Genomic DNA, 16,570 nt, shown 5'->3' with positions numbered 1-16,570 from the left:
GAGGGTAGCTTCGTCATCGGGGTCATCAGGTGGGCACCCTCCTGCTTTGACGTTTCGTTGATAAGCCCACGACGTCTCCAGAGGGCTCAACGGTGCTACCTGACGTCCCAGATACACCCCCCTCAGTTCCGTACCCTCCTGTCTTCATCTTGCAACCCAGTAAAATAACACTTTAGGATTTCCCTATTCAAATCTTCTTCTATTCAAACATAGTGTTGGAGCAGTGCTTGTGCTGGCAGTGTGTACAGTGGATATTGGAGTTAAGATGCCCATGTATCTGCCTATTACACTTAGGGCCGCAGTGGATGTTCTCCCTCTCCGCTGGTGCTCAGGGCTTCCTTTGAGTTTTCTCTGCTGTCTGTCGTGCAAGTGCAAGGTGGAGACTCCGGGGGACTGATGGACCACTCTTATCCTGCCCTCTACCCTTTGACCTGTTTGGCATGACTGACCCTGCCAAGAGCCAAAGCAGAAAGTCCTGACTCCAGCCAGCGTCGAGCTCTCTGGGTCATGCCAGCCTCAGAGGTAGCGGCTCTTGCTAAACCTGGTGCTGTGAGTCCCAAGGCTCCTCTATATACTTCCTGATGGTCCACCGGTCATCCGGGTTCAGGGGTTCTGCTGGTGGGACTGAAGGCTGACCAATCCCCAGGTCCAGATGGTCTGCATCCTAGGGTACTAAAGGAGGTGGCCCTGGAAATTGCAGATGCATTGGTAATCATTTTCCAGTGTTCCTTAGATTCAGGATCAGTTCCTGAGGATTGGAGAATGGCTAATGTTATCCCACTTTTTAAGAAAGGAGGGAGGGAGAAAACAGAGAACTATCATCCTGTCAGCCCAACATCAGTAGTGGGGAAGATGCTAGAATCCATTACTAAGGATGAAATAGTGGCGTATCTAGATAGCAGTGATAAGATTGGGCCGAGCCAGCATGGATTTACCAAGGGCAAATCATTCTTGACTAATCTGTTGGAACTTTTCGAGGATGTAACCAGGAAGTTAGACAGGAGAGATCCAGTGGATGTAGTGTACCTCGATTTTCCGAAGGCATTTGATTAAGGTCCCACATAGAAGATTGGTGGGTAAAATCAAAGCTCATGGCATTAGGGGGAAGACATTGACATGGATAGAAAACTGGTTGGCAGATAGAAAGCAAAGGGTAACGGTGAATGGGTGTTTCTCGGAATGGCAGGTGGTGACTAGTGGGGTGCCACAGGGCTCGGTATTGGGACCACAGCTGTTTACCATTTACATCAACGATTTAGATGAAGGCATTGAGAATAACATCAGCAAATTTGCTAATGATACTAAGCTGGGTGGCAGTGTGACATGTGATGAGGATGTTAGGAGAATTCAGGATGACTTGGATAGGCTGGGTGAGTGGGCAGATACTTGGCAGATAATGTTTAATGTGAATAAGTGTGAGGTTATCCACTTTGGGAATAAGAACAGGAAGGCAGATTATTATCTGAACAGTGTAGAGTAAGGTAAGGGAGAAATACAAAGAGATCTAGGAGTCCTCTAGCAAGTGCAGCAGGCAGTGAAGGCGGCTAATGGAATGTTGGCCTTTATTACAAAGGGAATTGAGTACAAGAGCAAGGAAATCCTCTTGCATTTGTACAGAGCCCTGGTGAGACCACACCTGGAGTATTGTGTACAGTTTTGGTCTCCAGGGTTAAGGAAGGACATCCTGGCTGTAGAGGAAGTGCAGCGTAGATTCACGAGGTTAATTCCTGGATGTCTGGACTGTCTTACACAGAGAGGTTAGAGAGACTGGGCTTGTACATGATGGAATTAAAGAGATTGAGAGGGGATCTGATTGAAACATATAAGATTATTAAGGGATTGGACAAGATAGAGGCAGGTTATATGTTCCAGATGCTGGGAGAGTCCAGTACCAGAGGGCATGGTTTGAGAATAAGGGGTAGGTCATTTAGGACAGAGTTAAGGAAAAACTTTTTCTCCCAGAGAGTTGTGGGGGTCTGGAATGCACTGCCTCGGAAGGTAGTGGAGGCCAATTCTCTGGATGCTTTCAAGAAGGAGCTAGATAGGTATCTTAGGGATAGGGGAATCAAGGGATATGGGGACAAGGCAGGAACCAGGTATTGATAGTAGATGATCAGCCATGATCTCAAAAGGGCGGTGCAGGCTCGAAGGGCTGAATGGTCTACTTCTGCACCTATTGTCTATTGACCCCGACTGGACAAACAAAATTGTTACAGAAACAGCAATGAAGAATCCTTCCACATCGGAGTGTGACGGTATTCCTGAGTCTCCACCCGGGACTTGCATCACTGACAGAAGTAAAAACCGAGAGGAAACTACTGACACGATGAAGGAAGCCCTGAACACCGCCAGAGATGGAGGACCTTCATTGCTGCCCTAAACGCCAGCGGTAAGTGAGAGCACATGTAGGTGGTACAGCGTGTAGCAGTTAGCACGTTGCTGTACAGCACCAGCGATCACCGTACAATGTCTTTAAGGAGTTTGTACCTTGTCTCTGTAGCCATATGGGTTTCCTCCCACATTCTGAAGAACTAACCTGAACCATAAGTTAGTGTTAGTAAGTTGTGGGCATGCTGTTGTTAAGGTGTACAGTATTCTGGAGTCAGTGTGTATAACAGATATTACTTCACCAGCCAACCAATCTTCAGACCTGAACGTGGATTATAAATTAAATTTAAAATGCAGCTCTGAGCAATAGTTTTCCTGGAGCTGTAGACTGGAGTTAACTGCAAACCAGCCAGTGCTGATTGGCATTCATTCTGGGTGTCTGGAGTGAGGGTAGGAAGAGGGAGGTGTGTGAAGACTGTATCTAATTCAAAGGAAGCCTTGTAGATACATAGAATTATCCTGCTGTTACCTTTGATCCGTAGCATATAAAAATGCTGTGTTATTTTGGACCAGGGGGCCTCTTCCTCTTCACTTTGTTGAAGAAAACATTTCTGTATCCACTAGCTTCAGTGTCTCTCCAGTGATTCTATTTTTGTTACAACATTTTGTCGGCACTAGAAGCATGGTGAAATGTGTGGGCTGCCCCCAGCACATCCCCGGACTGTGTCGGTGACTGATACATCGCTGCATGCTTTGATATACCTGTGACATACAAAGCTTGTCTAATCTAAATGAGTTTGCCATTGAGGTAGGTAAATCCGGGACTTGCATGGTGACGGCAGTGAAATATCTCCCTTCTGGAAAGCACCTAAAGTTAGTTAAAACAACAAAAACTTCACATCTTCTAAGTTTCTTCCCCAATGCAGTTAATCTCATCAACCATTCTTATCTCTCCACAACCCTGACACTGCACTGTAAACATTTTAAACCAGTTCTTACATTGTAAGTACATGTTGCTATTTGGGTACAATTTATTCCATATCCATACTTTAATTCATGTGTGATATAATCCTTTATAATTGTTGAATGTCATTTTGTGTTACATGTTGCAGCCTCACCAACACCATGGTGATTTTCCTAATACATGCAAGTGTACGTGGCGAGTAAAGCAGATCCTTGAATGTTGGTGTGCAGGAGTGTAAGAATGTGCAGTTGTGCCTGTGTGCATACCAAGTGTACAAATGCATGCTCTGTGTAGACCATTCGTGCCAGCTATCTTGTGTGTGACTGTAGGTACTGTGTTTTGCACCTTGACCCCAGAGTAACGCCATCTCGTATGGCTGTGGTTGAATGACAATTAAACTTGAATTGAACACCACCATTCATGAACACTTGCACGCGCACACAGTTCTTGTGTGTGCGAGATCCGTGTGGGCCGGAAGAATACCACGTGTATCAACTGGACCTCAGGAAACCCGTAAACAGATTCAATAGACAATAGGTGCAGAAGTAGACCATTCGGCCCTTCGAGCCTGCACCACCATTCTGAGATCATGGCTGATCATCTACTATCAATACCTGGTTCCTGCCTTGTCCCCATATCCCTTGATTCCCCTATCCATCAGATACCTATCTAGCTCCTTCTTGAAAGCATCCAGAGAATTGGCCTCCACTACCTTCCGAGGCAGTGCATTCCAGACCCCCACAACTCTCTGGGAGAAGAAGTTTTTCCTTAACTCTGTCCTACATGACCTACCCTTTATTCTCAAACCATGCCCTCTGGTACTGGACTCTCCCAGTATCTGGAACATATTTCCTGCCTCTATCTTGTCCAATCCCTTAATAATCTTATATGTTTCAATCCAAGAATTCCAAGGGGAATTCTGCAGATCGGAAAATCCAGGAAATAGCTGGGATTGGAGACAGACGAACGATAAGGAAAACTTGACAAGGTACCATGGTAGGCTTATTCAGAAAGACAGAAGGCATGGGATCCAGGAAGGTTTGGCCAGGTGGATTCAGAATTGGCTTGCCTGCAGAAAGCAGAGGGTCATGGTGGAGGGAGTACATTCAGATTGGAGGGTTGTGACTAGTGGTGTCCCACAAGGATCGGTTCTGGGACCTCTACTTTTCGTGATTTTTATTAATGACCTGGATGTGGGGGTAGAAGGGTGGGCTGGCAAGTTTGCAGATGACATAAAGGTTGGTGGTGTTGTGAATAGTGATGAGGATTGTCGAAGATTGCAGAGAGACATTGATAGGATGCAGAAGTGGCAGATGGAGTTCAACCTGGAGAAGTGTGAGGTGGTACACTTTGGAAGGACAAACTCCAAGGCAGAGTACAAAGTAAATGGCAGGATACTTGGTAATGTGGAGGAGCAGAGGGATCTGGGGGTACATGTCCACAGATCCCTGAAAGTTGCCTCACAAGTAGATAGGGTAGTTAAGAAAGCTTATGGTGTTAGCTTTCATAAGTCGAGGGATAGAGTTTAAGAGACGCGATGTAATGATGCAGCTCTATAAAACTCTGGTTAGGCCACACTTGGAGTACTGTGTCCAGTTCTGGTCGCCTCACTATAGGAAGGACGTGGAAGCATTGGAAAGGGTACAGAGGAGATTTACCAGGTTGCTGCCTGGTTTAGAGAGTATGCATTATGATCAGAGATTAAGGGAACTCGGGCTTTACTCTCTGGAGGAAAGGAGGATGAGAGGAGACATGATAGAGGTGTACAAGATATTAAGAGGAATAGACGGAGTGGACAGCCATTGCCTCTTCCCCAGGGCACCACTGCTCAATACAAGAGGACATAGCTTTAAGGTAAGAGGAGGGAAGTTCAAGGGGGATATTAGAGGAAGGTTTTTCACTCAGAGAGTGGTTGGTACGTGGAATGCGCTGCCTGAGTCAGTGGTGGAGGCAGATACACTAGTGAAATTTAAGAGACAACTAGACAGGTATATGGAGGAATTTAAGGTGGGGGGGGGGGTTATATGGGAGGCAGGGTTTAAGGGTCGGCACAACACTGTGGGCCGAAGGGCCTGTACTGTGCTGTACTATTCTATGTTTTAAAACATCCCAAGATAGAGCAGAATGGAACATGTTGGATAGGAACACCTTCTGAACACAGAGGGGGCAGTGCAAATTTCACAGAATATACTAGATTAAGATGGATGAGGGGTAGATAAGGGCAGGGAGTTTCCTGAATATCAAACATAACAGCATGGTACTGATGCTTTGGCCTTACTATAGGAAGGGTGTGGAAGTTTTAGAGAGGGTGCAGAGCAGATTTTCCACGTCCTGTCCGGGTTAGAGAGCATGACTTATGAAGATAGGTTGATTAAGCGAGGGCATGCTCAACGGAGTGAAGGAGGACGAGAAGTAAGTTGATAGAGATGTACAAGGTGATGAAAGGCATAGATCGAGTGGAGGGCGGAGACTTATTTCTCAAGGTGGAAATGGCTAAAACAAGGGGGCATAATTTTAAGAAGATTGGAGAAAAGTATATGAGGGACATCAGAGGTAAGTTTATTACACAGAGAGTGGTGGGCATGTGGATCACCCTGCCAGGGCTGGTGGTAGAGGCAGATATATTAGGGGCATTTAAGATGGATGGATGACAGAAAAAATGGAGGGCAATGTAGGAGGGAAGGGTTAGATTGATCTTAAAACAGGTTATAGGGCCAGCACAGTGTGATGGGCCAAAGGGCCTATACAATGCTATACTGTTCTATGGTCTAACAAAACACATTTTTTACTCTCTCCAGTCTTGCTTGAAATTGAAAGAGTACAAAGATCTCTTTACCAGGACTTGAGTTATTGGGAAAGGTTGAATAGGGTGGCACTACAACGAGAGGTCATGGGTTAAGGGTGAAAAGTTTAAGGGGAACTCTGAGTGAGGGGGAACTTCTCTCAGAGGGTGGTGGGAGTGTGGAACAAGATACCAGTGCAAGTGGTGCATGTTCAACGTTTGAGAAGTTTGGATAGGTACATGGATGGGGGTGGGTGGGTATGGAGGATCCTGGTCCTAATGCAGGTTGATTGGAGTTTAAATGGTTTGGCACAGGCTAGGTGGGCTGAAGGGCTTGTTTCTGTGTTGTACTCTTCTATGACTATGTTAGGACTTTATTCACGAGCGCAGAAGAATGAGAGGAGATTTGATAGAGGTATTCAAATTTATGAGGGGTATAGAGAGGGTAAATGCAAGCAGGGTTTTCCCACTGAGGCTGGGCGAGACTGGAGCTGGAGGACATGGGTCAAAGGTGAAGCTTGTAATATTTATGAGGAACCTCATCTGCGAGTGTGCCAGCAGAAGTGGTGGATAGGAGTTAAATTTCAGCATTCAAGAGATGGGTACATGAATGGGAGGGGTATGGAGGGCTCTGGACCCGGTACAAGTTGGTGGGAGCAGGCAGATATGAAGTTCAGTATGGGCCAAAGGGCCTAGCTCTTGCAGTAGTGCTCTGTGATTCTAGTGCACAGGTGAGTGGTAGAATCGAGATTGAGGGGAAAGAAAGCAGTTAAAGGTAAGTATGTAGAAATGAGGACTCGATAGTTGATGTGGTATGAATTCCATGCCATATCTCTCTCTCTGATTCCAGGGCGCAAGAGCTAAGGATGAAGCCAGCACAGACACGGAGCTAGTGTTGTATGGTAAATCAGTTTATTGGAACATATCCACAGGTTAAACACAAAGCCCGGTACAGATGCCCATAATATGACATGGGCCACGTCCACCACTGGAAGATTAACAGCAAGTGGATCTGCAGGCCCTTAAATACAGTACTTGGTCATTTTTAACGAAAAAAAAGGTATGGTCAAGTAAAGCTAATACTAAGAGGTTAAAGGATTTTAAATATCTTCATGAATTCACCGATAGCATGTTTTGAAAAATTGTCTGGCGATACTCTTGGCTTGGTGGTGTTTTAGTTCTGTTAAGTCTTCCCAGTGGAAGAGGTGTGGCATTTGACAGTGGGAGGACTCGGGGAGCAGCTTCTCCCCCTCTCTCACCATCGCAAGAGAGAGAGAGAGAGAGATTGGTGCCGATTCTCGAGTCGGGGAACTTGAAATAAAGACGAGGCTTCAGACTGTGACTTACATCGAAACAGCGCCTGTTTGCCGCTCTTCTTGCTGTGGAAGGAGTGATATCTGTCCCTCCCTCCCTTAGTGAGAGAGAGGGCCCTAGGAATGTTGGAGTGAACAGTTAGTTTTTGATGGACTGTAGACCAGGGTCTCTCCTTGGGGCTTTGCTGTTGTTTGCATAGGCACATGGATGATAGAGAAAGGGACCCCGTGTGGGAGGGAAGGCTTACACTCAGGTTGGCATAACATCACGGGCAGAAGCCCTTGTACTGTTGTGCATTGCAGTGTGGGGATGGGGGGGAATTAGTAGGTGGATGTCATTGCTCTGAGAACCAGCAAGGACTCGATGGGACGAATAGAAAGGAATATGAATTCAGGGAATGGGGGGGGGGGGTGAAAATTCATCCCCTCTCCACCCACTGTTCTGTAACAACACTGTGGGACAACTCCAGCATTCTGCAGTGGACAGCAACAGCACAGAGGACAGTGAATTTCCAAATGTCAATTATCTAGGGCAGAAGGGGACACTGGGGAGGGCACAGAATAAAGTGCCGGGGCCACGTGCTGTGAGTGTGATTGGGTGGGAGGGAGGGACAGACTCGTTCTGCCTAGGGTCGGAGGTCTGCTGAACATTGCGGGCAAGCTACGACACTTTTGGGCTGCCCAGGGCCCATCTTTGGCTGCGTTGACTGTTGATGCAAATGGAGCATTTCACTGTAGGTTTTGATGTACAAGTGCTGAATAAATGTGAATCTGAATGAGAGATGTGCTGTGAATGAGGGAGATGAGGCATCCATCTGCATATTGTATGTCTTCTCTGTGTCCATCATTTGAGTGGAGAACTCACTCTGAGTTTTACTCCTGCACGGTACCAGGGAGGCTGCAGTGTGTGTGTGTGGGGGGCGGGGGGAGATGTGGGCAAAACTGGCTTCCATCAGGAACCAGGCAGAATCTGGATCTGCAAGGATGGAGAGGTTTTTATCTCATTGTGAGGATTCCACAGGGCCATTGGAAGCCATTGCAGATCAACCTGTCGTTATGGGTGGGACTGCAACCAGAGGCCATGAATTCAGGGTGAAAGGTTTAAGAGGAGCAGGAGGGGAAACTTCTTCACTCTGAGGGTGGTGAGAGAATGGAACAAGCTGCCAGCGCAAGTGGTGCATGCGAGCTCCATTTCAACATTTAAGCCAAGTTTGGATAGGTACATGGATGGTAGGGGTGTGGAGGGCTGTGGTCCTGGTGGGGTAGACCATTTAAATGGTTTTGGCATGGGCTAGATGGGCTGAAGGCCTATTTGTGTTGTACTGTTCTATATTAACTCAATGAGAAGCAGCCCAGCCCAAGGACACTGACACAAATGCCACCAACAGCTCGGAGAAGGACAGGAAACAAGTCGAGGCAAAGCGAATGATTTGGGAGTGGAGCGAGGAGTTTTGGTCCCACCATCCTGTCTGTGAGAGGACAAAGCATTGGCAGGCAGACACGATGGGTGATTGGTCCCGGCCCTAATTGTAAACCCTGATAGTGGATCGAGGTCAGAGCATTTCGTGGCCAACCAGACAATTTCCCAAAAGATGAGACTATCTTCAAAGACTGAACTCACCTCCTGGTTCTGATGATGATGATTGCTATTACTTTGAGCTTAATAAACAATAACTATTTCAAATATATATTAATACATATAAAATAAGAATTTGGCATTAATTTAAAACCCCACAATGCAATATTTCCCCATGCATGGAAACGTAACACAGGTGGGTGCGAGATCCTGGCTTTCCAAAAGCTCCCTTATCTCCGCCAGGTAATATTAAGACATAAGGCATGGGAAACCGGGGTATCCCTTGACTGGACCTCAAGAGAATCCCCCTCCTCTGGATGGACTCTCAACGCCGCCAATGGCCGGAATCGAATGAGGAATAGTTTTGTTTTGTTTTTGAAAACAGGGTGGCGTCACATTGAACTGGCCTCCTCTGTTGTCTCCCCTCCCCCGCACCCCCCCCCCCCCCAACGTACAACGTACACGTCCACTTCTCCAGGGCTGGACTGTTGGACGGGAAGTGGATTCTGCGCTTTCACGTCAGTTCCACGGGTAAAGTGCTGCCCACGCGGCGCCTGGTATGCCCTGCCCTACTGTGTCCCACTTTGCCAGCGTCCTGCCAGGACGGGAGTAACGTCGCCCCTCACAGCACTGAGGACAACGGATCAGGGCATCTTAGATCAGTCAGTGCTACCTAGGCGGGACGGGAGTGAGGTTCTGGCGCACGTTGTCCCTCCCGGTGCAGGGGGGAGGGGGGGGACGGACGGTCGATTGGGTGGGTAGAGAGGGACACGGTTGGCCAGTAGGGTGGGGGGTGGAGGAAGGGTGGTAGGAGTGGTATGGAGGGACGAAAGCAGCTTTGTAAAAGGAACATCCATGCGAGTGGCAGCACTTTGTGAACTGCCTGCTGACGGGGACACAGCGGACAGAGGGAAAGCCCCCAAAGCAAAGTCAGAATGGCAGACTCGACAGACTGTGTGGCCTGGCTCTGCTCCTATAGCTCAATGGCCTTTCCCCGGGCAGATAAAGTTTCATCACCCCTAGGTACCCGCATCTCAACCTCTGGAATTCCCTCCCCGACACTTGAACTTTTACAACCCTCTCCCCCTCAGTCCAGCTCCCTCCCGCCCCCATGTGCGTCTCTGCGCCAAACCCTGGAACTTCCGAGGCACCACAACAGTGCAGGCCGCAGGCTTCAGTTTAGACCTACACCTAGACGTCACCTTTAGATGTCTGATCTTGCGTGGCTTTAGTAAAGGTAGGTTCTTTTAAAAAAAATTAATTTAAAGCAATATATTACTTGTACTTTAAAAAAGCAGTAATATGGATTTATAAACTATAAATGGTTATAATTATTTAAGGATTTTGTGTGGCATGAGCAACAGGTAGGGGGCGCTATCAGGGGAGGTATAAAATTATTGGAAGGAGCCGGAGTTCTACTAGAGTTTGGTTATGAAATGAAGGAGCATTGAATTAGTCTGGGGTGGAGATGTGTCTCTACCAATGGAAGCATGAGACACTCCTTCCCTCTGCTAGCCTGCAGGTCACCCTGGGCAAGGTGTAACACCTGCTTAGCCTCCCGATCATGAAGCCACGGGAGCAGGTGGTGGGTGGTCGTACGAGCGGCCGGTACAGATCACAGTCCTGGTTCTGTGACCACTGACACCAGGCAGACAATCTCTGAAGAGTATCGATAATGGCTGGGTTCACCCGTCTTGTAAAGACACTGCCCAGAAGGAGGCAATGGCAAACCGCTTCTGAAGGACAGTCATGGAGAGATTGGATGAGGTTGGGCACGCGTTTCCCAGAGCCAAGGAGACTGAGGGGTGATCTGACACAAATATGTCAGGCAGGGTCGTGGTTAGCAGAACGCTTTACAGCGCCTGTCAATTCCCTCCACTACCTCAAAGTAGTTTGAACCTTCAGCCCCGCCCCCCCCCGTGACTGTGTAGGTTTCCTCCGAGTGCTCTGGTTTCCTCCCACATTTGGACAGGCTGGGATATCTTGTGGGCATACTATGTGGCAACATGCGGGCTGTCTCCTAGCACATCCTCGGACCCTTAGTCTTTAGATTGCATGGATGGTCAGAGTCGTTTTGCTGTGCTAGGGGTACTGAAATAAAAGGATTTGGGTTTCAGGTGAGGAAGGGGAGTTGAGGGCTAAGTTTTTCTTTGTCCCAGAGAGTGACTGCTATTTGGAACTCACGGCCGGGCCTTCAGCCATTCCCTCCACAGATGCTGCTCAAGTGGCTGAGTCCCTCCAGCAGATTGGCGTGCGCTGTTCTAGGAGTGGGATTGGCCACTCGGCCCTTCTGGCCAGTCCTGGTCTTTCAAATTGTGACTGATCTGCCCCAGGCCTCCTCGGAATCCACAGCCCTTAATCCCTACCCACTGATCTTTCAAAGACTTATATGCCTCCTCCTTATTTTTTCCCAGTCTGCTCGTAAATAAAGGCAGTGTATTGGGAGCAGGCGTCAAGGGCGGTTAGCGGGAGGTGGGGAAATGAACCAGGAACAACTGACTGGTTTCCACAAACATTAACAGGCAATTCTTCCACTGAACGATAGCCAATGAGGTGCCCCTGTAAACATTACAGCACGGAATTGGCCTACAAAGACTGTAGACTGTAACCATGGCAACCGGTCGTATTAACTTCCTCATCAATATTCATCAGGTAAAAGAAATTGCTTCTAATAGAGGGCTTGTAAATTATTAAATGGAAGGAAAATGTGAATGTAAAATTGTGCAATATAATCAGGAAGGAGGAAGTGTCATGGGAAGAAGGGAATGTCCCAAGGCTTTGCCTGGGCCTTCAGAACATCACTAACGGCCTGGACACCAAACCTCAGCTTAAACTGAACCCAGGCTGAACTCCGAAAAGCAGAGTTGCCTGTTGATTTCCCTAAACTGGGGAGTGGGGCTGGGGGGGGGGGGGGCGGTAAGTATCAGCCATGATTAAATGGTGGAGCATTTTGATGGGCCAAATGGCCTAATTCTATACCTACGTCTTATGGTCTAAACCATTTAAAATTCTCATTCACAAGGCAACACGAGTGAATCTGCAGATGCTAGAAATAAATAAAAAACACGAAATGCTGGCAGAACTCAGCAGGCCAGACAGCATCCATGGGAGGAGGTAGTGATGAAGGGTTTCGGCCCGAAACGTTGTCATTACCTCCTCCCATAGATGCTGTCTGGCCTGCTGAGTTCTGTCAGTATTTCATGTTTTTTTTATTTAAAATTCACATTCTTGCTTTTAAATTCTTCTACATCTTATTCTCATCATCCCCAGTCCTCTGAAATCTGTTCACCTTCGGTGACTTGACAGAGGAAGAAATCAAGTGGACAGACAGAGATTACCCTGGGCTGAAATGGCTAATATGAGTGGGCAAAATTTCAATGTGATTGGAGGAAAGTAAAGGGAAATTGTCAGAGGTAGGTAGGTTCTTTACATGCAATGCATTGCCGGGGTGGTTGTGGAGGCATCAGGGACATTTAAGGGTCTTTTAGATAGGCGCATGGATGGTAGAAAAATGGAATGCTCTGTGAGAGGGAAGGGTTAGGTGGGAGGTAGGGCTGGTACATCATTGTGGACCGAGGGGCCTGTAAAGTGCAATATTACTCTGCAATGAGAGAATTCACTCTCCAAACCTCTTCTCCCATAGGATGCCCCTTAAGAATCACCTCCCTGCCCAGGCTGTTACACCGTCGCAGACTGCAGGGCCACTATTCTAACGGGTGGTTAATCGGATTCACATCTGGATCTCCTTTGGGGTGAGCTGAACACCTCTTGATGTAATGACAACAGGGATAACAATGATTCTATTTCTTGCTTATTGATTTTTCTGAGTGGAGTTTGCATCACATAATTCCACATTGTTCCCTCACTTACAAGGGTCCTTGTTTTGGCAGTGTTGGAAAATCAACACTGTTATTTTAAAATAATACTTTTTATAAGAATTGTACTTTTTAACAAACTCCTGTATGTATTTTTCACACTCACTGGCAGAAAGTGGTATAGCAGCTAAACTAACGGTTTATCACCTTTCTCATTTTTTTTTATTGGCTAAGAATTACCCATGTAATGCCATTAGTCGTGTAGGCTCTTAATTAGTTTATTCCTATCTAAGGAATCTCCCTCATCTTATCTATAAAAATTATGGATTTTTCAGAGGTGCCATCCTTATTCCCTTGTCTCATATCCTTTAGCGTAGTTTATTGGTTATTAATTGGATGTTTGTACTCTAAAATACACTAAAATCTTGGAATTCTGCTCATCATTCCTGACTCTCGGAGGAACCCCAAGGATCAGAAAATAAAGAGAGATCCATCAGCAGGGAGCAACTCGAAGTCTGGCCAAGTGTCCCTACTCACCCCTGGCTGGGGAATTTGATCTCGATGATCAAACTAACAGTGGACTGGGGAAGGCCATTTGTTGTCACAACACAGTGGTCCATCTGGGGATAACGAGAGACGCTGGACGAACAAGTGAATTATTTTAACTCTGTGAGGTAGAGGAAAGCCTTGATGAAGCATTGGCCGAGGAGGGAACAGCAAACGGGCATATTCCTCAAAACTAGAGGGGAGAAAAACCACAGGCCTTCTCTCTACCATCTCGACCCAACCAACCACCCACCTTACAATAACAACCAAGCCTCCCGTTGGCTGCTTTCGGACATCCTGAGGGCAGAAGGGATGCTACAAGGAAGGTAAAGACTTCTTGGTCCCTGGACTGGACGAGGCTTTCAATGCTGGCCTGCCATGTCTAGTGTTCAGTTGCATAGCTTTTAAGAAATTGAAGAGTCCATACTTATGTTGTGGTCAAGTCTTCTCTGAGAGTCATTTAAAAAAAAAAGTCAAAAACCTTAGTAAATATATATATTTTTACCAAAATACCTTAGAATATAGAATATCTCTACACTATCTTAATTTTAAAGGAAAAGTGTCATATACTTTCCTGCCTCAAAGGTCAAAATCTGTGATCACTGTAGCTACCTGCGTGTTTGGACCTCAGTGGGCACCTGCGTACCACCAGGCCGGACCAAATCAGGCTGAGATAACTTGGGCCAAATCTCAAGGATGCAAATTGGAAATGAAAAGTTGAATCTGCAGATGTTGCGATTCCGAAATAAAATGCCAGAAATACTTAGCAGATCGGGCAGCATCTGTGTAGGACAGAAGCAGAGTTTTCGGTTCAGGACAATGGTCTTCGATCTTTCCCACTGTTACTGAGCCTTTCCAGTGTTCTGTTTTCATCCCAAAGAAACAGCCGTGAGGAAATTGGTTGCCGTTTCTGTTTTGGCCCTGTCTCCTGGGAGAACTACCATGGGAGACCCCCAGCCTGCCAGCAGATAACCCTAGTTCCAAAGCCAGTGGACGTACAAGCACAAGCCAACAGGCCACAGGCCCCTACCTCCCTCCTAACTTCAGCCCTTTCACACTTAGAATACACTGCGACGAAATCACCTGGCTCTGTTTAGCACAGATCGGGCCTTCGGTCGGCGGTTGACTTGGCAGCATGTGATCTGGATTTTAAGATTCTTTGAAAGGATTAAAAGAGCCACCAGGAAGCTTAAAGAGGAAAATAAGCTCTCTCTTTGTGCGAAATTTCAAAGCTGACAGAGTTGTCTAGATTTCTGCAGTAAGGTGCAAGAATGTGGGGGAGGGCTTGGAGGGAAGGGAAGACTCGGGCTTCTGTCTAAGTGCATGAATCCCAGCCCACTGGTTCCCAAAATGGTGGAGCTAATGGGGGGGGGGGGTGGGCACGAGGAAACCGGAGGCTGCGGCTGCTGCTGCCCAGCCGAAATCAAGCTCCCCACGCAGACTCCACGGGTGTGCCCAACGTTCTCACTACAGTGAGGTCGCTACTAAGAAGGGATACTTGAGGGATGAGAAGGGGAGGGAGGGAGAGGAGAAGTGGTGGGAGGGGGTCTCCTCCCACAGCTCAAGGCTTGTACTGGACCTTCCCCAGAGTGGGTGGGGGCTCAGACACCAGAGACAGTGGGGCCGGCCTTCTCTCATTGGGCGCCTGGCGCGGAGAGGTGGGAGGAAATTCCAAGTGTTCCTTCTCAGTGGTTCTGCGGCAGGGCCGGGGCCCCTCTCAGAGCTGGATCTCGAAGGTCTTCTGCAGGTCAGCGGTGAAGGGGTTGGTGGGCAGGGTGGTGGCCCGCGGCTGGGCCTTGGACTCCAGGGCGGCCCACTGGGCTTCGAAGCGGTCGGCCTCCTGGGCCGGGTTTTCGGGCAGCCAGGGTCCCCGGCCTAGCGAAGCCCCGGCTGGTTGGCAGGAGATGGCAGCCCCTGTGCCGTTGGGCTGCCGGGCGGGAGTGGGTTGGAGGACGGCAGTAGGAGCGGAGGAGGACGGGGGGGTGAGCCCGAAGGCCGGCGGGAAGGAGGGGACCTTGACGCCGGAACCCTGAGAGCCGTGCGAAACCTGGGCACTGCCAAAGGCGTTGGCCACCATCTGCGAGGGGGTGATGCCCACCACGGGCACGCTGGCGGAGGGGAAGGTCAGGCCATTGGCCAACCCCCCAACTGGTGGTGGGAAGGTTGCCATGGGCACAAAGGCGGGCTGCAGGGGCGGCGGACCGAAGAGGCTGGTGGGTGCGTCCAGGGCCACGGGCACGACGGGAGGCCCCATTGGCACAGAAACCGGTTGCTGCTGAGCCCGGGCCGCCTTTGCCACCTCTTGCAGCCATCGCTCGGCCTCAGAGGGCGTCCGACGGTGGCTTGGCTGGAAGGAGGCCGAGCTCAGCACAGTGGGCCCGCCCACCGTGGTGGCGGCAGCAACGTCCACCCATCCTCCGGCCCCTGCAAGATAAAAGGAAGAGGGTCAGAGGGGTGGAGGTGCGATTCCTTGTCTCACCCACCCATGCACACAGTACAGAGAGGGTCCCCCTCCCTGCTCCCCTGGCAACCAGCCTTTCACCAGACATGTGATCAAATCCCTTGCTCACTGGTCTTGTCCTGCATACAGTTTATGTCAATCAAATCATTAGATCAAGGGAAACCAATAACATCATTATCTCATGTTCTCGGTACTTATTGCTGTTTGCATTCGCACAGTTTGTCGTCTTCTGCACTCTGGTGAATCATTCATTGATCCTGTTGTAGTTACTGTTCTATAGATTTGTTGAGTTTGCCCACAGGAAAATGAATCTCAGGGTTGTGTATGGTGACATATATGTACTTGGACAATGAAATTTACTTTTCAAAGTAAACCTGCAGCCAAATTGCCTGTTAAACTAGTCTCTGGAATTTCGAAGATTGAGGAGGGAATCTCATTGAAACCTGTTGAAGGGCCCCAATACAGTGGATGTTCCTTTCGGTGGGGGAGTCCAGGACAGAGGGCACAGCTTCAAAACAGAGGGATGTCCCTCTAGAATGGAGATGAGGAGTTTCTTTAGCCAGAGGGTGGTGAATCTGTGGACCTTGTTGCTGCAGGGGGCTGTGGAGGCGAGGTCTCTGGGTGTATTTAAGGCGGAGGCTGATATATTCCTGATTAGTCAGGGCATGATGGGATACAGGGAGAGGGCAGGAGATCGGGCGTGAGAGGGAATTGTTGATGAAATGGTGGAACAGATTCGTCGGGCCAAACCCTGCTCCTATATCTTAGGGTTTTATAAAGCGTAA

At 48.4% G+C, this 16,570-nt stretch overlaps 1 protein-coding gene across 5 annotated transcripts in view; it reads right to left on the bottom strand.

The window, feature by feature from the left end:
• Nucleotides 1-6,964: 6,964 nt before the first annotated feature.
• The window catches only part of numbl (NUMB like endocytic adaptor protein), a 203,700-nt gene continuing 194,094 nt past the window's right edge, over nt 6,965-16,570 (bottom strand). For all 5 annotated transcript variants that reach the window (XM_059985119.1, XM_059985122.1, XM_059985123.1 and 2 more), the window contains exon 9: nt 6,965-15,748. In XM_059985119.1, coding sequence (XP_059841102.1) covers nt 15,042-15,748 — 707 coding nt within the window. In that variant the 3' untranslated portion in view covers nt 6,965-15,041. The remainder of the gene's footprint in view (nt 15,749-16,570) is intronic.

Source organism: Hypanus sabinus, chromosome 11 (assembly GCF_030144855.1).
Source record: "Hypanus sabinus isolate sHypSab1 chromosome 11, sHypSab1.hap1, whole genome shotgun sequence".
NCBI lineage: Eukaryota > Metazoa > Chordata > Chondrichthyes > Myliobatiformes > Dasyatidae > Hypanus > Hypanus sabinus.
Note: the sequence above shows the minus strand (reverse complement) of the source record. Positions and strands in the feature narration are given on the sequence as shown.